Source organism: Mesoplodon densirostris, chromosome 9, assembly GCF_025265405.1.
Source record: "Mesoplodon densirostris isolate mMesDen1 chromosome 9, mMesDen1 primary haplotype, whole genome shotgun sequence".
Taxonomy (NCBI): domain Eukaryota; kingdom Metazoa; phylum Chordata; class Mammalia; order Artiodactyla; family Ziphiidae; genus Mesoplodon; species Mesoplodon densirostris.
Window position 1 is genome coordinate 101,740,246 of NC_082669.1, and position 22,975 is coordinate 101,763,220.

General features: G+C 44.0%; 2 protein-coding genes across 3 annotated transcripts in view; one reads left to right on the plus strand and one right to left on the minus strand.

The window, feature by feature from the left end:
* MGAM (maltase-glucoamylase) overlaps window positions 1-9,959 on the plus strand; it is an 82,372-nt gene extending 72,413 nt beyond the window's left edge. For both annotated transcript variants that reach the window (XM_060107603.1, XM_060107604.1), the window contains exons 43-47: window positions 2,742-2,866; window positions 3,992-4,080; window positions 5,621-5,670; window positions 6,266-6,436; window positions 9,798-9,959. In XM_060107603.1, the coding sequence (XP_059963586.1) occupies window positions 2,742-2,866; window positions 3,992-4,080; window positions 5,621-5,670; window positions 6,266-6,436; window positions 9,798-9,872 (510 nt within the window). In that variant the 3' untranslated portion in view covers window positions 9,873-9,959. The remainder of the gene's footprint in view (window positions 1-2,741; window positions 2,867-3,991; window positions 4,081-5,620; window positions 5,671-6,265; window positions 6,437-9,797) is intronic.
* Window positions 9,960-13,811: 3,852 nt separating this feature from the next.
* Window positions 13,812-20,776, minus strand: LOC132495818 (putative DBH-like monooxygenase protein 2). Its single transcript, XM_060107745.1, has 8 exons — window positions 20,676-20,776; window positions 20,331-20,506; window positions 18,358-18,584; window positions 17,306-17,452; window positions 15,484-15,636; window positions 15,158-15,241; window positions 14,149-14,316; window positions 13,812-13,961 (listed from the first exon to the last, which is right to left on the minus strand). Exons 1-8 carry the CDS (start codon window positions 20,774-20,776, stop codon window positions 13,812-13,814), a joined length of 1,206 nt encoding a protein of 401 aa, XP_059963728.1.
* Window positions 20,777-22,975: the final 2,199 nt, after the last annotated feature.

The following is a 22,975-nucleotide window of genomic DNA, read 5'->3' on the forward strand; positions in this document are numbered from 1 at the left end:
GAACTCGATAAATAGATCATGTTCTATTTTTAAAACTGAATACTATAGGGCAATGAAAATAATGAACTGTTGCTACACAAACAAAGATAATGAACATCACAAATGTAATCTCGAGCACAAATAGCCAGATTCAAGACAATAAAAATGTAGGATTCCATTTATGAAATACAAATTCGAAAACAGGCAAAAGTGATAGAAATCAGAATAGTTGCCGCCTCTGGTGTGGTGATTATTATGAGAGGGGATGAGAGAGCCTTCTGGGATGCTGGTGATAGTCACTTCTTGATTTAGGTGGTGGTTTCATGGGTGTGATCACTTGGTAAAACTTTATTGAGCTGTGCATTTTTTATTTGTATAATTTTCTGCACATATGTTATTAAGAAGTTAACTAGAAAATTTTTATCTCCTCAGGAAGGTAAGAAGATGTGCTTAGAATAAGAAAACATGCTTTAAACAAAGCATACTCACAAAGCAATCTTGAAAATTAAACGCATGATGCAAGAATTAAAAAATTTTGTTTAAAAAGAAATTGTAAGGTGCAATTTAGGAAATTACCCAGAAAGCAGAACAGAAAGGCAAAGAGATAGAAAGCAGGAGAGGGAAAAATAAGAAAGTCCTACTTGTCTTGAGAGCTACCACTTTTGCCCAGTTTCTCTGCTGCTTGTCCAGTGGAGCTGGAAATGAGCAAATGCCTGAGTGAAGGGTGGGGTGAAGAAGGTAAGACTCCTATCTCCCTGTCTCTGTGGTTCCCACTTCCCAGGGATCATGACTTCTCCTACCATTGCCACCTTAGTAGCTGTGGACTCCCATCCCACCCTGTCCCTCCTGTGCTCATCCGACTGCAGAAGCAACAAGCCATCCTAACTGCTTGGCTTTTAGACTGCGCTTGTTTGATGAAGGGGCAGGTGCCTTGAGGCCGGACAGGCTGATGTGCTTCTGGCAAGGCTGGATCTTCATCTGCTCAGGCTCTCAAGCTGCAAAATCAGCAGTTGATAGCTCTTTGACGAGCTTTCGTCTGTCTCCGTCATGCCTATGCGACTGAACACGCCATGAAGTTGTTTTCTATCCATCCCTCTCTCCTTTCTGTCATATCGGGCACTATAGCTTGTAGCTTGTTTGGGAGAGGGAGAGGCATTGAATTACTCTGACTTGTCTTATTGATACCTATTTTAGTGAAGATTAAGAGCAGACAGTGTGTGTGAATTAAAGTTTTTATCTACTTCACTCACGGCCATTTTGTTTATTTGTTTACAGGGTAGAATATATATTGGAGTTTTGAAACAGTGCTTCTCAATCATATTCAGTGACTATGCAGTTGATGAAAATTCCCCTTTACAAAGTCACATTAGGTTGTCATTTCTTATTTTAATAATGCTGCTTTTAGATTTGATCTTATAGTCATGTCTTTATCGATATTTTAACAGGAATTTTTTAGGCTAGCCTGGTCAGAAACTATTTAAAGGAAAGGAAGCAAGCCTGTGGCTCATTAGGTACTGGAAAGGAAATCATGAGAAGGTAGCATATCATATTTAGCCACAATGTGTAGTAGAATGAAAAACAAACATTGAGAAAAATAAAGAATTTGGTAGAAATATAGTTGACGGTTTTACATGTATCAGATTTTACTTGAAGGTAGGACAATCAATGGAGGAAAAGTCCAGCATTCATAAGATACTAGAATAAAGTGTCATTAGAAAGCATATAATTCAGTTTTCTCATGATATCAGTAAGAAAACTGAAGAAGCCCAGAGATGTGGGCTGGAATTTGTATTAAGTCCTATGGACTCTGGGGTCCTGAGGCAGGCCCACGAAGCAGAGTCCACCCCGGCAAATGTGATATAGATCGAATCTGCATAAAATGAGCATCAGGGACCAAAAGTGAAGAAATGTGATGGTAGCTGTGCTCCTTACCTCTAAAGTGGTGATTCTCAAAAGGAGGGACCTGCCTATCAGGGGACATTGGCCACGTCTGGAGACATTTTTCGTTGTCACAATGTGGTGGGAAGTGGGGGAGATGCATCTAGTGGATGGACACTGGTCAACATCTAGAAAGCACAGAACAGTGCCCACAGCACAGGGTGTTCTGGCCCAGAACGTCCACAGTGCTGAATTCGAGAAGCCTTGCTCTAGGCTGAGAACGTGTGGGAGGACGGTTTCTTAGGAATCGAGATTTATGGCCTGGGGTGAGAGATGCTTCTCCCTGTCACAGGCAAGATCAAGATGTGAAACGTAAAGGAAGATATAATGAGTTAAAGATAAGGATTTGTGAAGTAAGGCAGTTCACTTTAATTATTTCTGTCAAGTAGGAGTCAAAGGTGTTAGTGAAGTTGGTGAGGGCGGGGTGGGGGGCAGTGGAGGGAGACGGAGGTGGAGTGGGGACAAACAAAGGGAAGGTCTGGACGTGTCTTTGGGGGAGTGAATCAGGAGCCAAACAGAAAGAAAGAAGGCTCGCTCCGCCTCCTCTAGCAGTACTTCCTACGCAGAAACAGGATGTGGGGTAAGGGTGGGGTGAGAGGCAGCTGTGATCTCATGGGGTGTGTGCAGCAGAAGCCCCCAAAGACAAGAGATCCTGACATGATGCCCTGGCAGCAACTCACCATCCCGTAGAGCAGCTGGGCGAGCGTGGAAGAGTGTGATAACAGGTCCTGAACAGGCAGCAGGTTCCGAGCGTGGACAAGATGTCTGGTGAATGCATCATTCGGGCTGATGTGTTCTCTCCATCACCTTCTTCTGGCCCACAGGGTGTGGACATTCAAGCCCAGGGAGAGTGGAAGTCCTTGCCAGCGCCTCTTGACCACATTAATCTTCATGTCCGTGGGGGCTACATCCTGCCCTGGCAAGAGCCTGCACAGAACACCCACTTAAGGTGAGTGAGGGCACCACGTTTCTCCCTTCCACGCCAGGCAGCTCAGATCCTGGTGAAGCCCACCAATCTGTAAACTGCACCCTCAGGCCCCAGAGCACTTTTACTAAACAGTTTTGTTTGCTTGCTTGCTTACTTGTTTGTATTTTAGCCTTTTTTGGATTCTGTACTCTGAACAATTCTTAATTAACAGCTATTTTAGATCTAAGTGGGTGTGATGTTAGGTCTCATTAGTGACATTTGAGGTGAAGTCAAACCGGAGCAACCGTGGTTCATGCTAGTTTTAAAAGACTGGATCATAATTGACTCTTTGCTAAGAAAATTACTGCTGAAAAATTGTGTAAGCCATATGGCAACTGAGGCTGAGATCCCTTACATGCAAGATTTAAAAATTCTAGACCTAATATATAGCCTGTGTATTCTAGACCTATATAATAATTGATAATAGCTGACAGCAGGTGAATGCTTGCTCTGTGCCTAGAACTGTACTAATATGGAGATTTCCATTTGGAGATTATCTATTTTTCCTAACAAAAGGAAAGATAAGCCCTATGGTGTAAGTACTGTTATCATCCCCATTTTTCAGATTAGCAAAGAGAGGCTTCAGGAGGCTAACTGATTAACTCAGAGTCACACAGTTAGTAAGGAGCTGAGCAGGGACTAAAATCCATGTATGTCTGATGTCAGACTAAAATTCTTGAAACCCTACTCATTTTATTGCAAAAATTCTGTTGAAAACTGAAGAACTTAGGACATCTGTAAACAGAACTCACTGTACATGTGGACATTAGGTCATGAAAGAAGAAAGATTGAAGCACTAGGCTTTTCCTCACAGTGGAGAAAGGAAGGAAGCCAGTGAGTTTGCTTGTAGCTTTTTGTAGAGATTGTAGAGCTCCTATGAGCTTATACAGCCTTAAAGGAAAATTCCCTTTGATTCATTCATTCATTCATTCCTGACATGAAGTCATAGAGCTTATGGAGACAGAACTAGAACTAGATCCCAAGTCTCCAGAATCCCAGTACCCAGTCTTTATATCATGAAGCACTTCCTTTATGTTTTTATGAAAACGCTTGGTTTGTGGCTGTGGCTTTGTTTTTATCCAATGTCTCTTTCCTCCGTCACTGCAGCCGTCAGAAATTCACAGGCTTCAAGGTTGCCTTGGATGATGAAGGGACTGCTGAAGGTTGGCTCTTCTGGGATGATGGGCAAAGCATTGGTGAGTAAGGGCCACTTCGGGTTCATTCATGTCAATACCATTGTCTAGGTTCCTGGATATCTTATAGGGCTGCTATTTCCTTTTCTGTGTTAAGACAATCGTGCACTTTTAAATATAGCCATTTGTTACTTTTAAGTTTATAATACATGATCCTTGTGCCTCATGCATATGAAGCTTAACTCTGAATCTCTCAACGTTATCCAGCTGTCCTAATCCACTGTGGAAAACAGCAGTATAGGAGCCATAGGGGGAGTTTCTTTGTAGCCAACTGAGCTATACTTCCATATCTGGTTTATGTTCAAGGGCACATTCCCTAATTACATGTCCCAGTAAGAGAGGCAATGCCTCTATCAGCTGTGCTATTTATTGGGGGGAATTTTCCATTAGGAGTTTATAGGAATTAGTAACCTCTCAGGAGGATGTCTCAAGTACCATTAGTAATTTCTAGGCCCAGTGATATCCAAAAGAACTTTCTGTAGTGATGGAAATGTTCTATATCCGTGTTGTCCAGTATGCTAGCAAGTAGGCATATGTGGCTATTGAGCACTTGAAACATGACAAGTGCATCTGAGCAACTGGAGTTTAAATTTTATTTAATTATAATTAATTTAAATTTAAATAGCTACATTTGGCTAGTGGCTACTATCTCAGACAGCACAGCTCTAGAGGATAGCCAATGCCTTCTGACCGAGTGACCGGCAACTTAGAAAGAGGCAAGTGTATGGGGAAGAGTGAGAAAGCCACCGAGGTAGGGTGTGGGGCGGGAGTACCTGTAACAAAGCTCTGGCTAGTCCACCTTTAAGGATATTCTCCCTGGACCTGCGGCATAAATTAAGGATAAAGGACAAAGAAGTCTATTCTCTGGAGATAGCATTTAAAAAATTGCCTGAGACCTCTCAAGGTAAACTGACCAATTACACACCAGTCTTGGTGTTTGTGATGTGGTGTGCATGCACGTGTGTACAGATATGTGCATCTCTAGCAGCAGTCTGGAGATTCTGAGGTGACTACCAAGACATTGGGAATCACAGACCACAAGAAAGAGAAGTGGACTAAGTGTGGTGTTAGAAAACTATACTATATGAGGCGACTCTCTTAGACAGAGGCATCTATATACACTCATTTCAAACATTTTGTGTAAACTGAGGTTGGAGCCAGAGTCTGACTAAATCTCCCAAAACGGAACTCTGTAAAGAAGAAAAATAAGATAAAAAACCCAAACAAAAATCATCCCTGGGCCTCCCTGGTGGCGCAGTGGTTGAGAGTCCGCCTGCCGATGCAGGGGATACGGGTTCGTGCCCCGATCTGGGAGGATCCCATATGCCGCGGAGCGGCTGGGCCCGTGAGCCATGGCCACTGGGCCTGCGCGTCCGGAGCCTGTGCTCCGCAACGGGAGAGGCCACAACAGTGAGAGGCCCGCATACCGCAAAAAGAAAAAAAAAAAAAAATCATCCCTACTTTCTCAACCAAGGTAACCAGGTAAGCAATTAGAATTCTAGAGCATGTTCCAGATCATGCTTACATTGTTCTTTGTTTGCAGATACCTATGGGAAAGGACTCTACTACCTGGCCCACTTTTCTGTCAGCCAGGTGAGTGTGACTAGAACTGTGAAGGGAGAATGTAGAGCTCTACTAGCTTATAAGATGCTGGGAATCATGACATAAATCCACCTAGAATTCCTTCACTGTTCATCTTACGAATTTGCAACTTCCCCATCCTCTAGACTTCAGATAGAGATATAATATGCTCCCCAGAAGTTTTCTGTGATTAAGCCCATTCATATTTCATCAGTAGCTTATTCCAATTCACCAAGCACGGATGGACAGGCTGTTTCGATGTTTTCTAGCCCTTGTTCCTATGTCACCTTGGAATGGTCAGCATATTTTGTGACTTCCCCACATGTGGAATATAAGGTTCCTGATAGCTGAGATTCTTTGTCTTCTTAGAGTTGGGATGATTCTAGAGACCCTGCCAGTGCTTAACCAATGCAAATTTGGATGGTAGTTGACAATAGGAGATAGAATGCTAAAATCATGGTCTCACTATCCAAGGTCACAAAGGGGGGGGGGCTCTTAAGTTATCTTACTTCATGGTCTACATTTGTGCCTAAAAAGAGGTTGTGAACAATTTGAACAAATTTTGCTATTTTTCCCCCCTCTGGTTTCTTTTATCTCCAACTGACAGAATACAATGCACAGTCATGTAATTTTCAACAAATACATCAGCGATACAAACCCTTTGAAACTGGGCTACATTGAGATCTGGGGAGTGGGCAGTGTCTCCGTTTCCAGTGTCAGCATCTCTGTGAGCGGCGTGGTTATAACACCCACCTTCTCCTACAACTCTACAACACAGGTTTGTGACCAGTGAAAAGTCCAAATGGTATTTCCCAACCCTGAGCTACCTAGGGCAGTTCCTTCCTGCTTCCCTTCCAGATGATACCCTCTCCTGCAAAGCCCTTCCCGAATCCCTCTGTGTTCCATGTGTCAGAGAGGACAGCACAGAGATGAAGGGAAAATTCAGGGTTTACATCATTTGGAATTGATGGTCTGGATCCTTACTTGTCATGTATGTCTTCTTGTCTGCAAACCTATGTAAAACTTTGTCTTTGCCTCAGAGATCTACTTCTCAAACAGCTTGAACTACCATATTTCATCAATTATAAGACACCATCAGTTAAAATTTGCTCCTTTATTTCCCATGCCACAAAGAAAGAAAAAGTCTTACAAAAGTATGATTCTATCACTTAAAACTTCTATTTTAAAAATATAGAAAGCTTTACAAAATTTCTTTAACCAAAGATTTTTATCATTTTACTATGATACTACAGAGGAAAATGTTGGGTGGAGATACATAGACATTGATAAATCTGCATCAAGGTAATTTAGGAGAGGGAAAATCTAAATGTGAAGAAATATTAGAAATATCTTAACCATTTTATATCATTTAAGTTTTATTATTTAAATTTCTAGGTAAATATTTTATTATTTTTTTACATCATTATTGGAGTATAATTGCTTTACAATGGTGTGTTAATTTCTGCTTTGTAGCAAAGTGAATCAGTTAAACATATACATATGTTCCCATATCTCTTCGCTCTTGCGTCTCCCTCCCTCCCACCCTCCCTATCCCACCCCTCCAGGCCGTCACAAAGCACCGAGCTGATCTCCCTGTGCTATGCGGCTGCTTCCCACTAGCTATCTACCTTACGTTTGGTAGCGTATATATGTCCATGCCTCTCTCTCGCTTTGTCACAGCTTACCCTTCCCACTCCCCATATCCTCAATTCCATTCTCTAGTAGGTCTGTGTCTTTATTCCTGTCTTACCCCTAGGTTCTTCATGACATTTTTTTTCTTAAATTCCATATATATGTGTTAGCATACGGTATTTGTCTTTCTCTTTCTGACTTACTTTACTCTGTATGACAGACTCTAGGTCTATCCACCTCATTACAAATAGCTCAATTTCATTTCTTTTTATGGCTGAGTAATATTCCATTGTATATATGTGCCACATCTTCTTTATCCATTCATCCAATGATGGATACCTAGAACAAAAAATTTCACAATTTGTATGGAAACATAAAAGACCTCGAACAGCCAAAGCAATCTTGGGAACGAAAAACGGAGCTGGATGAATCAGGCTCCCTGACTTCAGACTATACTACAAAGCTACAGTCATCAAGACAGTATGGTACTGGCACAAAAACAGAAAGATAGATCAATGGAACAGGATAGAAAGCCCAGAGATAACCCCACGCACATATGGTCACCTTATCTTTGATAAAGGAGGCAGGAATGTACAGTGGAGAAAGGACAGCCTCTTCAATAAGTGGTTCTGGGAAAACTGGACAGGTACATGTAAAAGTGTGAGATTAGATCACTCCCTAACACCATACACAAAAATAAGCTCAAAATGGATTTGAAACCTAAATGTAAGGCCAGAAACTATCAAACTCTTAGAGGAAAACATAGGCAGAACACTCTATGACATAAATCACAGCAAGATCCTTTTTGACCCACCTCCTAGAGAAATGGAAATTAAAACAAAAATAAACAAATGGGACCTAATTAAACTTAAAAGCTTTTGCACAGCAAAGGAAACCATAAACAAGACCAACAGACAGCCCTCAGAATGGGAGAAAATATTTGCAAATGAAGCAACTGACAAAGGATTAATCTCCAAAATTTATAAGCAGCTCATGCCACTCAGTAGCAAAAAAACAAACAACCCAATCCAAAAATGGGCAGAAGACCTAAATAGACATTTCTCCAAAGAAGATATACAGACTGCCAACAAACACATGAAAGAATGCTCAACATCATTAATCATTAGAGAAATGCAAATCAAAACTACAATGAGATATCATCTCACACCAGTCAGAATAGCCATCATCAAAAAATCTAGAAACAATAAATGCTGGAGAGGGCGTGGAGAAAAGGGAACACTCTTGCACTGCTGGTGGGAATGTGAATTGGTACAGCCACTATGGAGAACAGTATGGAGGTTCCTTAAAAAACTACAAATAGAACTGCCATATGACCCAGCAATCCCACTACTGGGCATATACCCTGAGAAAACCATAATTCAAAGAGTCATGTACCAAAATGTTCATTGCAGCTCTATTTACAATAGGTAAATATTTTAAATTATTTTATTTGATTTATTATTATTTAGAAGAAATATGCGGCCCAAATTGGTTAAGGTATTTCCTCTGAACTATCAAAGGTGTTGGTGATACATCATTTCATAAAAATTCTTTCCCTGCTGTCTATGCAATTTACTCCAAAGCCACTAAGATCCTTTATACAAGTTTTCATCGTAGCATTTTTTAAATTTTACTGTCAGCCAAGATTCATATTCCTTTCTAAAATAATTCTTAAGTGGTTTACAGTCCATCCATTTGTAACACCAGTAGTAGCAATGAAGTTCACACGTGTACAAACAGTTGTCAGGAGGGCTACTTGTTCACAGTATTTCCAAGCCTGTTGATTGTAAGACACATTCTGATTTCATGAACGTTAAATATGTGAAAAATATGCACCTTGGATTTAATGCAGTATTGTGGTTCCAACCCCTAGCCTCATGGTAAATGGGCTCTTTCCTTGTGTGCTTACTTCTTGCTTTTTTTCAGAACTTTCTTTTTTCATAATCCTTCCTGATTACAAAGCCTGAAATGAAAGTTTTCCTTCAGTTTGTATTTTTTATTTGTTTCCTCATTTTTGTGGTTTTCTTGTCAACCAACTTCCCCAACTCGACCAAGAGCTTATAAAGGACTTTGCCCAATTTTGTTGCTGACAAACAAGCTAACTACTGCACATGCGGTGAAACTTTATGGAAAGTATTTGCCTAGAAAAAAACACTGAAATATCGGACTCTTACTGGGCAATCATCAAGGCGCCATAAGGGAAGAGGAGAAGCAGGAAATAAAAGGAGGGTTCCGAGGACATTTTCTCCAACTTACCCAGTTGTTTCTCTGCAGTGGTTGTTTATTTCATTATGTAGGGTCTTGTCGTCTTTTCCCTACATACCGAATGGTTTTTGTACTCTAAGGGATTAAGAAATACCCTTCTCACCTGAAAATCTTAGGGCAGTCTGGAAGCTAGGCAACGACTTGTGGAAGTGTATATGGACCACTGGCTTGTATCTGATTTGTTTGACTGCAGGAAACTTCAATCACCAGATGCCCAATGCTTTTTCTTTGGTTCCCAACAGGTGTTAAACATTGATGTGACCAGCAGAAACCTCAGCTTACATAATTTCACTTCATTGACATGGAGAGCACTCTGAATTTTTAGAGCAAGATCCTAACTACGAATGGCTTTGATACTACTTATACGTCATGCTCATAAAATTATTGTGTGCTGCCAATCAGTTCATGCCCAGTACAGCTAAAATATTTTCTTGGTTTTGTTTTATGTTCTGTCTGTGTTTTAGCCCTGTGCTATAGGCAGTAGGGAGGTGTGGAAAACTGTGGGTTACCTTGATGTCTCTCTGTGATTAGTATTGTACTGATGGCTAAGCATACATATACTGAAGACGCACTGGGTCCATGATGAAGCATGTGTGCATGTATATGTGTGTGTGATTAGGGGATGGGCCCACTCTTGCTAAATATACAAGCTACAGCTTTCCAGGATAGTCCGGATCCTAGAGCTAACTAACTCCTCAAAAAAGTATCCAGAATCTGCCAGGTAGTTACAGGGAGATGGGATAATTTGCTGAGAGCATGATATAAGGGGAAGAAAAGGCAAATGCAGGGAAGGTAAGCAGGAAAGATGAGAGAGAACAGATGATGAGGATAAAAGTGACCATGACAAGTAAGAAGATAACATACAAATATTAGGAATAGTAGCCTCATGGGAAGGAGAAAGGAAGAGCTAGCTCATTTGAAAACAAGAGGAGGGGCTGGGGAAATCCTTAGCCTATGGGAATAGGGCTGGGTGAGATTTAAGCAGGCAAAGTTGAAGGAAGGAATTTGAATGTAAAAAATAACTTATTTTTGCTGTGGTGTGCTTTGAAATATGTAAACCTTATTTCTCTACTCTGTGTGTAATGTATATAACCACAGTTCACACAAATGCATGCAACTCATGTGCCAACTAAAAATAGGCAAGCAGATTTACAAAAGATTTTGAATTTTGTGGTAATTTGACTGTGGGTAATCTCACTTCGGCATTAAAACTTCTTTTTATTCAGCATACCCTTTTGAATTTGTCTTGTTCTCTTCGGCATCAGAGTTCCTGTAGGCTAATCCACCAAAGAAATGATAGGATTTATGGTTATTCACCCTTTTCCTTATACCTCTGGCATGCGTTTTCCTTAGATTTAGGTTTGTGGGAGGGTGTGCTTGGATGTTTGTTGTTTTTTTAATCATCATAGAAGTTACTATACTTGGTAACATAACTGGCAAAAACAGAATTTGCAACACTGTTGTTTAAAACACTAGGTGGTTAGATACACTATGGTGTATCACATTGATTGATTTGCGTATATTGAAGAATCCTTGCATTCCTGGGATAAACCCCATTTGATCATGGTGTATGATCCTTTTAATGTGTTGTTGGATTCTGTTTGCTAGTATTTTGTTGAGGATTTTTGCATCTGTGTTCATCAGTGATATTGGCCTGTAGTTTTCTTTCTTTGTGAGATGTTTGTCTGGTTTTGGTATCAGGGTGATGGTGGCCTCATAGAATGAGTTTGGGAGTGCTCCCTCTGCTATATTTTGGAAGAGTTTGAGAAGGATAGGTGTTAGCTCTTCTCAAATGTTTGGTAGAATTGGCCTGTGAAGCCATCTGGTCCTGGGCTTTTGTTTGTTGGAAGATTTTTAATCACAGTTTCAATTTCAGTGCTTGTGAACGGTCTGTTCATATTTTCTATTTCTTCCTGATTCAGTCTTGGCAGGTTGTGCATTTCTAAGAATTTGTCCATTTCTTCCAGGTTGTCCATTTTATTGGCATAGAGTTGCTTGTAGTAATCTCTCATGATCTTTTGTGTTTCTGCAGTGTCAGTTGTTACTTCTCCTTTTTCATTTCTAATTCTATTGATTTGAGCCTTCTCCCTTTTTTTCTTGATGAGTCTGGCTAATGGTTTATCAATTTTGTTTATCTTCTCAAAGAACCAGCTTTTAGTTTTATTAATCTTTGCTATTGTTTCCTTCATTTCTTTTTCATTTATTTCTGATCTGATCTTTATGATTTCTTTCCTTCTGCTAACTTTGGGGTTTTTTGTTCTTTCTCTAATTGCTTTAGGTGTAAGGTTAGGTTGTTTATTTGAGATGTTTACTGTTTCTTAAGGTAGGATTGTATTGTTATAAACTTCCCTCTTAGAACTGCTTTTGCTGCATCCCATAGGTTTTGGGTCGTCGTGTCTCCATTGTCATTTGTTTCCAGGAATTTTTTGATTTCCTCTTTGATTTCTTCAGTGATCATTTCATTATTAAGTAGTGTATTGTTTAGCCTCCATGTGTTTGTATTTTTTACAGATCTTTTCCTGTAATTGATACGTAGTCTCATAGCGTTGTGGTCGGAAAAGATACTTGATAGGATTTCAACTTTCTTAAATTTACCAAGGCTTGATTTGTGACCCAAGATATGGTCTATCCTGGAGAATGTTCCATGAGCACTTGTGAAAAATGTGTATTCTGTTGTTTTTGGATGGAATGTCCTATAAATATCAATTAAGTCCATCTTGTTTAATGTATCATTTAAAGCTTGTGTTTCCTTATTTATTTTCATTTTGGATGATCTGTCCATTGGTGAAAGTGGGATGTTAAAGTCCCTTACTATGAATGTGTTACTGTCGATTTCCCCTTTTATGGCTGTTAGTATTTGCCTTATGTATTGAGGTGCTCCTATGTTGGGTGCATAAATATTTACAATTGTTATATCTTCTTATTGGATCGATCCCTTGACCATTATGTAGTGTCCTTCTTTGTCTCTTGTAATAGTCTTTATTTTAAAGTCTCTTTTGTCTGATATGAGAATTGCTACTCCAGCTTTCTTTTGATTTCCATTTGCATGGAATATCTTTTTCTATCCTTTCAGTTTTAGTCTATATGTGTCCCTAGGTCTGAAGTGGGTCTCTTGTAGACAGCATATATATGGGTCTTGTTTTTGTATCCATTCAGCCAGTGTGTGTCTTTGCTGGGAGCATTTAATCCATTTACATGTAGGTAATTATCGATATGTATGTTCCTATTACCATTTTCTTAATTGTTTTGGGTTTGTTATTGTAGGTCTTTTCCTTCTCTTGTGTTTCTTGCCTAGAGAGGATCCTTTAGCATTTGTTTTAAAGCTGGTTTGGTGGTGCTGAACTCTCTCAGCTTTTGCTTGTCTGTAAAGGTTTTAATTTCTCCATCAAATCTGAATGAGATCCTTGCTGGGTAGAGTAATCTTGGCTGTAGGTTTTTCCCTTTCATCACTTTAAATATGTCCTGCCAGTCCCTTCTGGCTTGCAGAGTTTCTGCTGAAAGATCAGCTGTTAACCTTATGGGGATTCCCTTGTCTGTTATTTGTTGTTTTTCCCTTGCTGCTTTTAATATGTTTTCTTTGTATTTAATTTTTGACTGTTTGATTAATATGTGTCTTGGCGTGTTTCTCCTTGGATTTATCCTGTATGGGACTCTCTGTGCTTCCTTGACTTGATTAACTATTTCCTTTCCCATATTAGGGAAGTTTTCAACTATAATCTCTTCAAATATTTTCTCAGTCCCTTTCTTTTTCTCTTCTTCTTCTGGAACCCCTATAATTTGAATGTGGGTGCATTTAATGTCCCAGAGGTCTCTGAGATTGCCCTCAGTTCTTTTCATTCTTTTTTCTTTATTCTGCTCTGCAGTAGTTATTTCCACTATTTTATCTTCCAGGTCACTTATCCATTCTTCTGCCTCAGTTATTCTGCTATTGATCCCTTCTAGAGTATTTTTAATTTCATTTATGGTGTTGTTCATCATTGCTTGTTTCATCTTTAGTTCTTCTAGGTCCTTGTTAAATGTTTCTTGCATTTTCTCTATTCTATTTCCAAGATCTTGGATCCTCTTTACTATCATTATTCTGAATTCTTTTTCAGGTAGACTGCCTATTTCCTCTTCATTTGTTAGGTCTGGTGGGTTTTTACCTTGCTCCTTCATCTGCTAACTCTTAGTGGAGTGGGTGGGGGGGCAGGGGCGGGGGCGCTGCCAGCAGAAGAAGTAGGCGTGCATCCTGCATCCCTTCCCAACACCTAGAGGGCTCATCCAGCCTCACCGCCGCTCTCCCGTAAATGCTCTAGGTGCTCACCAGGAAGACTGTGCAAATTGCTGTAGTGAATCTCCAGTCGGACCCACTGGGGGTCCAAAGGCATCCCAGTAGAGATACCCCCGTCACCTGGAAACTGGTAACTCTGTTGGATGGAGGGTGATTTGCCGGCAAGAATGGCTGGGAAGTAGGTGCAGGGACCCGGGCCTGCCCTTGTCTTTTGGCCCTCGTCCCAGACCTCCCATTTCCCCACCTTCCATCAATCCAACAATCCCAGTTGCCCAACCACACGTGTCCCCTTAGTGGCTGATTTCACTCATCACACGACTCACTGTGCCCCCGACAGCCCAGCCCACGATGATCTGCGAGCAGAGGGAGGAGGCGGGGTCGGCCCCGTAGCAGTCGCTGATGCCCTTGGGGAGAACACTGGCATTGCCGCAGGCATACACCAGGATGTGGTGCACCATCGTCTCCTTGTGATGGATCAACTTGGGCTCAAACTGGGCGGGGGACACAGGACAGAGTGTGGTCAAGGTCTTCTGGGCCATGTCCTTATCCCCCCTATTCCTTTACCCCAAATAAAACTATGCCCAGTCCCCACTTCTCTCTCTTTCTCTTTCTCTTTCTCTTCCGTTTCCTCTGTTTTTTTTTCCTTCCCCAACCTATCATTTCCCCTGCACTCAGTCTGACTCCTCTCTCAGCCCTCACCCTTTTAAAGTCCCTTCCTGAAAGCACAACACACTTGATCCAGCCAGGAACATCCCAAGACTTCCTACTTTCCCTTAAGAATCTCGTCAGTTCTCTATATTTGAGCATGTGATCATGCCCTGTTGGATTCACTCTCTAAAGAAAACAATGGCTCCCACACATTTGCCACTCATTGTAAGGTCATACTTTTATTTATTTGATCAATATTGAAATCACTCAAATGTGAAGTCAGATGACCGATTTGAGTTTCCTCTAGCCAGACTTTCCCAACTTGACAGCCTTTGGCCATGTTTCCCCAGCCTGCACCTCCTCCTGGGCTAAGAGAACACAATTCTGGGCCCAGGGCAGGACTTATACTTTGTTCTTTGCAAACACTTATTAACCAATGACCGTCATCAAAATCGCTGCTGCACTGTGGGGCATGAATAAAACAGTGCTGGGAGCTATAGTTCTGGGCTCAGGAAATCATGAAACTGCCACCTCCACCAAACCTGGCCTGGCCCCCATGTTCTCCTGACCACCTCCCTCCTGCATCCTCCCAGCAGTTTTCTGAACACCATCCCTTCAGAGTCAACCATGCCCACTGCCTATCTCAACCACCTTGACAATGTCCTGAAGTCTGTTTCATGGTACCTTGTAGATATGGTGCTTCTTGCTAACGATGGAGAGAGGGAAGAAGGTGCAGGCATATGTGGTGTCATCCTCTGGGATGAGGAACTGGAGCAGGACACACAGACGCTGAGCAGGTGGTAGGGAGGCTCCCGGAGAAGCAGGGGAAGGGACAGGTCGGGGAAGGGCGGCCACTTGAGGGCCAGTTTGACCATCCTCGGGGGACCAAGGGGAGTCAGAGGAACCTCAGTTCCAGGAACGTACTGAATATTGGGTGCAAGAGGAAGGCCTGGATTGAGAGGAAGGTGGGCAGTGGCTGGAGGCGGCTGGGTGGGGAGGAGGGGTCTTACATCAGTGATCTCCAAGTCATGGATGATGGTGTCCTCGGGGACATCGGGGTGGACAATTTGGAGCAGGAAGATGGACTTCACAGAAGTACACTCCCAATCCAGCTTCAGAGTGTCATCTGGGCCGTAGGCGGCAAGCACCCTCACAGTGTCACTCTGGGGGTGTCAAGGGCATCGAGGTGCTGCAGCCCATGAGCAGCACTTTGCACACACCCACACCCAACCACCAACACAAGCCACTTGCTCACATCGACACAGTGGAACTTATAGGGACAGAGTAAAGGGACAAAGTAGGTGATTAAATAGTTAATCCCACAAGGGGATTGTAAGTAGAGAAAAAAGTATGGCGGACCCCTGTAAGCTAATTCTTACTCAAGAAAGCAGGTTTACTTAACCACAAAACTAAGCAGGCTTGCTTAGCAACAAAACCATACAACAGAAGCATGAGACATGCCCCCAAACAATCAAACAATGGTGACATGAGACCCACATCCTGCCCAGTGAGCTCAGTAAGTTAATGACCCCTAGGACATGCTCTCTGCACCCATAAGAAACAATAATTTATGGAAAAGGTGACATGTGAAAGTGAAAGACCCTCACTGTACTGAGAGCTGAAATAATTTTTCCATAGTGCCACGACAGTCCTGGCTTGATCATGTTGGGACAAGAAAACTCCCCTGCCCAACCTGGAGGCGGAGCTGATGATGGAAGCTTGTGTCTACTCAAGAATGAGGAAGGGCTTCCCTGGTGGCGCAGTGGTTGAGAGTCCGCCTGCCGATGCAGGGGACACGGGTTCGTGCCCCGGTCCGGGAAGATCCCACATGCTGCAGAGCAGCTGGGCCCGTGAGCCACGGCTGCTGAGCCTGCACATCCGGAGCCTGTGCTCTGCAACGGGAGAGGCCACAACAGTGAGAGGCCCGCGTACACCAAAAAAAAAAAAAAAAAAAAAAAAGAATGAGGAAGAAGTTGGTCTTCTCCCCCTCCCCACTTTTCCTTTGATTGTAAAACTGTAGACCACTAAGTTCTCTGGGGCGGCACCCTCTCACCCACCTGATATAAGCCTCACAAGCTTCCTTTTCTTTTTTTTCTTTTTTTTGCGGTACGCGGGCCTCTCACTGTTGTGGCCTCTCCCGTTGTGGAGCGCAGGCTCCGGACGCGCAGGCTCAGCGGCCATGGCTCACGGGCCCAGCTGCTCCGCGGCATGTGGGATCTTCCCGGACCGGGGCACGAACCCGTGTCCCCTGCATCGGCAGGCAGACTCCCAACCACTGTGCCACCAGGGAAGCCCCAAGCTTCCTTTTCTAATAAATCACTTCTTATCTATCACTTTGCCTCTCCTTGAATTCTTTCTGCACTGAGACATAAAGAACCAGAGTTCCTTGGAGCCCCACCAAACGCCACTTAGCAGTATCAGAAAGGAGAACGCTTCAGACTGGGGGTCAGAACTAGTCAGGTCCCAGTTCTGCTTAGAGGCTGACTTGCTGGAGATGTTGAGTAAGTCACACCCCCTCTCATGTCCCTTCTCTGAGCCTGTGTCCACATCTGGTTCATGACACTGAAGTTCAAGGAGATCAGACAAGGTTCTTCAGGAGGGGACACTAGGGAGGGTGGCATGGGGCTGAGTCAGTGGGAGGCCACCTGTAGAGGGCTGGTGGAATCAGAGGCAGCAGGATTGGGGCCGTGCCTGGGAAGGCTGAGAGAGACAAGGGCCCTGGAACCAAGACTGGCTGCCTGACAGGCACGGCCATTCCAGGTTGGGGGTGACTTCACCTCCTAGAAGGAAGGCTGCTTGTGAGCAAGTGCTCCTCTCTCCTCCCTCTTTTACAGTGACGTCTTGGTCTTGAGGGTCACAGGAGCGGAAGGGCCTGGAGAAGCGCATGGTGGTATAGACGGCGTCTTCTGTCAGTGCCTGCAGCTCTGCGTCCTGGCTCCCATCCTCCTCCAGAGCGTCTTCATCCACCAGGTGCTGATTCTGGGGTCCAGGAAAGGTGAAGGGGTAAGAACCAGGAGCCCTAAGTGGTCACGGATTCAGAGTAGTCTGAGTCCATTTAGCCCCACTAAAGTACCAAATTAGCAGAACCCAGGTCTGTATTATGTATTATAATTTGCTCCTAGGACAGAGCATGGCATCAAGGGGGGATTTGTGGGGAAGAGGGATGGATGGTGTCTGATGGAGTTTAACCACTTGACCTTGCTTTACTTCTCCCATTTCAAATCTCATCTCCATAAATCCTAATATTCCTATATCCCTAAGTCTTAAAAGCTCACTTAGTCTCTGAACTGTCTATGCTGTTCCTCTTCTCATGGGGCTCTTAACATGGGCACTTCGCCATATAAATGATGTTCAGATTGAGTGAGACTGGGAGACGGGTGAGCTGTGTCTTCATCTGTAAAATGGGGTAAGAAACCTCATGGTGATGCTGTGAGGTTTAATGTGCAAGGAATTTGGACCAATGCCTGCTTAACCAAGAATGAGTAACAATTTTAAGCTATTATTGTTGCAGGTGCTGATGTTGTTGTTAGATTATTTTATGTTGTGGTCTATTTGACTGATCCTAAAGGTAACTGAAGATGAGGACTGTGTACCAAACAGCTTTGACTCTCCCCCCAGTGACCTGCACCAAGACTGTGGTCCAGGACTCTCTCTCATTCAGTCCAATGGCTCCATTCCCTTGGCAACTTAGAGACATGCAGTCTGGAAGACCTAGATTCAAACTCTCCAATGGACCATTTCTGTAGGGAGAGGTCAGCCATCAGTTGGTGCTCTGGGCCTGTGCCTGGATTTGTTTGGAAAATGCGGATCCTTCCTGGACTCAGAGCCACCCTCCACCCAGCAAGAGACCCTCACGCTTGGGAGGGAGTCACCCTCACACTCACTGAGAAATAGACATTGCCGTCCGGCGAGACTCCTCCAACAACCAGATTGCTTCCCACTCTGGTGTAGCGACTTGTGATACCCAAGCCCACCCAGCCAGCTGTCTGGACCTGGAGCTCAAAAGTGATGATCTCAGCCTCAAGGTCAAAGTCCCAGTGCAGGAAAATGACATTAGAAGGATCTAGGAACGTGGAATAACGCAGACGTGATGTGAGGCCCAGGTGGTTGTCTTGAGAGGAGGTCGGCAGGGCCGTAAGTAGGAGAAGCCGAAAAGAGAAGGGCACAGGCCTTGGCTCCTGGGGTCTGAAGCATCTCTCCTTAGATGGACACTCAAGAAGTACGGACTTATATGCACCTCTGCCTGTGCCAGGCACCGTGCCATGGGGGAGGGACAGACTGGGGCTCTTCTGATCTGATTATCTCTGGGTTCAGAGTGGTGCCACTTACATAACTTGGAGGTGTAAGGTGCCCAGAGAAGGTTGCCCTTGCCCTGGAGTAGGGACCTGGCATGAAATTCTTGGGAATGAATCACTCAGTCTCCTCCATCCTGACCCAATACCAGTGTCCTACCCATGGGGACCCTGCAGAATCAAGGAGGTTTTGTTTCTCCCTGCCTCTCCCTCTATTTCTCTCTCTTCCTCCTTCCAGTCTCTCCCTTTCTGCCCCCACCATCCCTGTATCCTTGGATGTTCTTACTGAGCGCTCTGGCCTCTGGCACATGTCCCTCACCCCAACTTCTTATGGGCATTTTCTATTTTGTCTCTATATAGAAGTGATGCACAGACAGGGAGTGGGGGTGGGACTCCAAGTGGCCCCGCCTTCCAGCCTCCCTACGGTGCAGGAGGAGAGGAGGTGTTGGGAGATGGGGAGGCGAAGGCTATGGTCTCCATCTCCTGGAGGAGTCTTTACTACTAATCCCTGGAAGGACATGTAGAGGTGAAGGAGCCCTAATCAGCTTTCCAGATGGGCACGTCTGGGGCAGCTTCAAGTTTCTGCACATCGCTGGGGAGGAGCTAAGAGGAGGAGGAGGAGGGGAAGGAGGGAGAAAATGGGGAATAAATGTGAATTTGCCTTTGGGATGCTCTGCACGTTGCCCTTCCTCCCACAAATTGCCATTTAGAGAAGTCACATTCGGGGACCCTCCACTGGAGTCTTGGCCAACTTCCCCGCTGGCAAGCTCTTTGGTACGAGGCAAACAGTAGAAACACAGAGGAATATTAAAATATCAGAACACCAGAGTGAAAAGGAACTTTAGATCCACTTGATTTTCCAAAAATTCCAGTCCACTTAATTTTGTGATGAGGAAATGGAAACATCAGGGAGTAACATGCGTACTGCCTGAACCCCCTTCCCGTCGGTGCAGAGCTAACTGCAAGACCACAGGGGCCCTGCCCCCAGCATGGTGCTCTTCCCATTATTTCCTTAGGTCACAGACACCCATAAGACACGCAGCCCCCTGGAGGCATCTCTGCCATGGCTTGTCCTGGTGGAGGGAGCTGGTGTCATTTGCTGGCTGCTCCTTAGGGAGGGGACCAAAGTCTCTAATCCTAGAGTTCTTTCCTCCAGTGTGAGTGACAGAGCTGATAATCATTTGACCCTCAGTGTTCTTCCTCCATCAGACCACGGAGAGGATCTGAAAACTTAACAAGGATACATGCCTCGAGGGCCTCGTCCATCACAGAATCCGGGCCACACATCTCCACACAGGAATCCAGCTGAAGTGAGGGTGGGAAGAAGCTGGCACCTCTGTTTACGCCTCCATTCAGGCCACGCATATTCTTCTCATTACCTATGGAGCCCATCGAAGCTGATAAGGATCCAGCTGAGGTGGTTTGCAGCTGCTGTGAGCACCTGAGTAGTAACTGGGGCGCAGTGGGGAGAAAACACCGTTCCCAAGAGGGCAAGCATACCGCCCACCTCTGAGCAGGCAGAGAAGGTGGGGAGCTAAGCAGCCACCTGGAAGAAGGAGGCTTACTTTGGCCCAGGACGGGAGCCTGGCCAAGGCCAGAGGGTGGAGCCTGGGGAGGCACCAACCTTGAGGAACCGGAGCCCAGGGAGGAGATAACAGGGGTGTCAGAGACACTCTGATCCCAATCGCACTTGGGGATTAAGACAAATGGAGAAGGGGGCCAGGAGATAGGACTGCCAGCCCTGTAAACCAAGATGGGTCCAGGATCCGTTATCCTGCAATCCGCTCACCGGCCACAGTGCTGACCACCACAACTCAGGGAATCTCTTCTCCTGGGTCCTGTCTGTCTGGCTTTCCATGGGGCTTTTCTCGACTTTTTCTCCTTTTCTTCCCCAGGTATGGTTTTCTCACCTCTCCCAGCCCCCTTTCCTTTCATCATCCAAATCCCAGAGTTGACTCTCTCGGCAGCAAACCTCAGGATTAAGTGCACGAGGCTTGTGAGGACACACCATCTCGGCGTGTCCTTTGGTCTGGTATTCAGGAGGTGTGGTTTGGGCAATGCTTCACAGAGCTCATCTCTCTCCCTCTCTGGAGTGACGGATGTGGCTGGGAATAGGTAAGGGGGCCAAAGACAAGAGTGACTCAGCACATGAGATCAGAGCAGAGGTTACCCAAGGGGAAGGGGACATGGGGTCAACTGCACGGTGATGGATGGTAACCATACTTGTGGTGGAGATCACTTTGCAGTGTGTACAGGTGTTGAATTATAATGCTGTACACCTGAAACTTACGTACAAAAAAATCAGATTCCCGCCTCCCCCCCAAAAAAGGGAATCAGCACATGTTACTTAGAATGTAGTGCAATTGACATTTTGTGCACATTTAGATTATGCAAATTTGAAAGTGTGATATAGAAAATATTAATGAAGTTACACACGGAATTGTACATAATGAAAATCTGTATTTTAAAAAAAATCAGGAACCACACGGTTTCAAAACTCTCAAGCCAAGTGAATTGTAAACTGTATTATGCCATCACCCAATGCCATCAGTGACTTATCTTTTGCCAGACTCATGTGAACCGTATTGTTGCATGTATTAAAACTCCAGCAGATTAGAAAAAATAGGGACTCTGGGAGGCACAGACCCCCAGGACGCCAGGCCGCTGCTGGGCCGCGACACACAGACTCTCTCGGAAGATGGGTCTGCAGCTTCACCCTGCTCTAATCCCCTTCTCCATTTATGGAGTGTCCTGACACCAACGTGAATATTGTGCAGCCCCAGGTCCTGAAAGAATAAAGTTTTGCTGCTAGACCCCTCTGTGTCTCCATAGTTCTGTCTATAAAATGCTGAGGTTGTAGCCACGGTAGGTGTGGGTCTTTTAAATCTCATTTCCCAGATCATTGGTTACCAAAACACGAGGCCTCTTATCAATGTTAAAAAGTTATGAGAACTTGTGATTTGAATCTCAGTTGATTACTAAGTGATAGGAGATTAAAGACCAATAAAAGCCACTATAATTATGTTTTTATCCAAAGTTTACAATTGCAATAATAGTGGTCAACTCATTAAGGGATTAGTCTCTGCCAAGTTTTATTCTCAGAAATGTTCATGTATGAATCCACTTACTCCTATGAAATGGCTTTCATTATTATCTTCATCTTACAGAGGAAGAAACTGAAGTCCAAGTTCACACTGCCAGTAAAGTGGCAGCACTGTGAGTTGCTGGGAAAATACAATTAAAAACAAAACCCCCTCCCAACTCAGAGAATCTCTCCACAAAGGTAGAAGAGAAAGAAAACAGTTTTATTATTGAATCATCATTAAGTCAGAATGTGATACACATCACAAGCATTTTGTTAAGAGATTGCAGAGACAAAAAGAAATTGCGGCCTATCATACAGGCCAGCAAATCAAACCCACTACACACATGTTCTCAAGATAAGCAATAACTAGTCCCCAAATGAGAGGACTCGACAGGACCTTTTGTTAACCCACAGTTCATGCTGAAGTCACTTGGTAATTGGGCTGTCTACCTGTGTTTGCAAATTGGCTTTACCAAAGGAGAAATAAACATGTTATATCTTTATGATGGAATCATTTTGCAACTCGGTGCCAGCCATCTGCTCTAGACCAAGTTAAGCTCATCTTCCTTGATGTTTATATTCCGAAGAGATGGTTGCAGGTCCTTGAGAAAGACATTCCTGGGTCTTAATGCTGGTAAGAGGTGATTTAGCTTTTAAGAGTGTATGCATTTCAAAGAGACAGAGAAAGAACTACACGTTTTCTACAGTAAATGCTCTAAGAAAATGGAAGGGGAAGGAAGTGTTTCCCCTTATTTTCAACAGGAGAATTGAGCCTCTTCCATTTGGTTTGTATTTGCTTTTACAGAGGAAAACACAGGTCATTGGAGACGAGTGTCCATTGCCAACCGCCCAACACTGACCTGCAGCAGCCTCTATGCCTGTGAGAAGATGTCTTTGTTCAATCTGCAAGTGTGGCTTCGTTGCAATGAGTTATTTTCATTCCTTGCAAAAATTTGAGGCACGGATTCAGCATGGAATCTCTGCGAAGCAGTTGAGAGGGTGCAGGGCCAGGTACCTTCACTAAGGCCCCCAGTGAGCCTGGGGAGTGTGTACGAGTGTGAGTGCGCGTTGGCGTGCCGAAACAGGAAACTCCAGTTTGAGGTTTGAGCCTCAGTGAGAAGATAA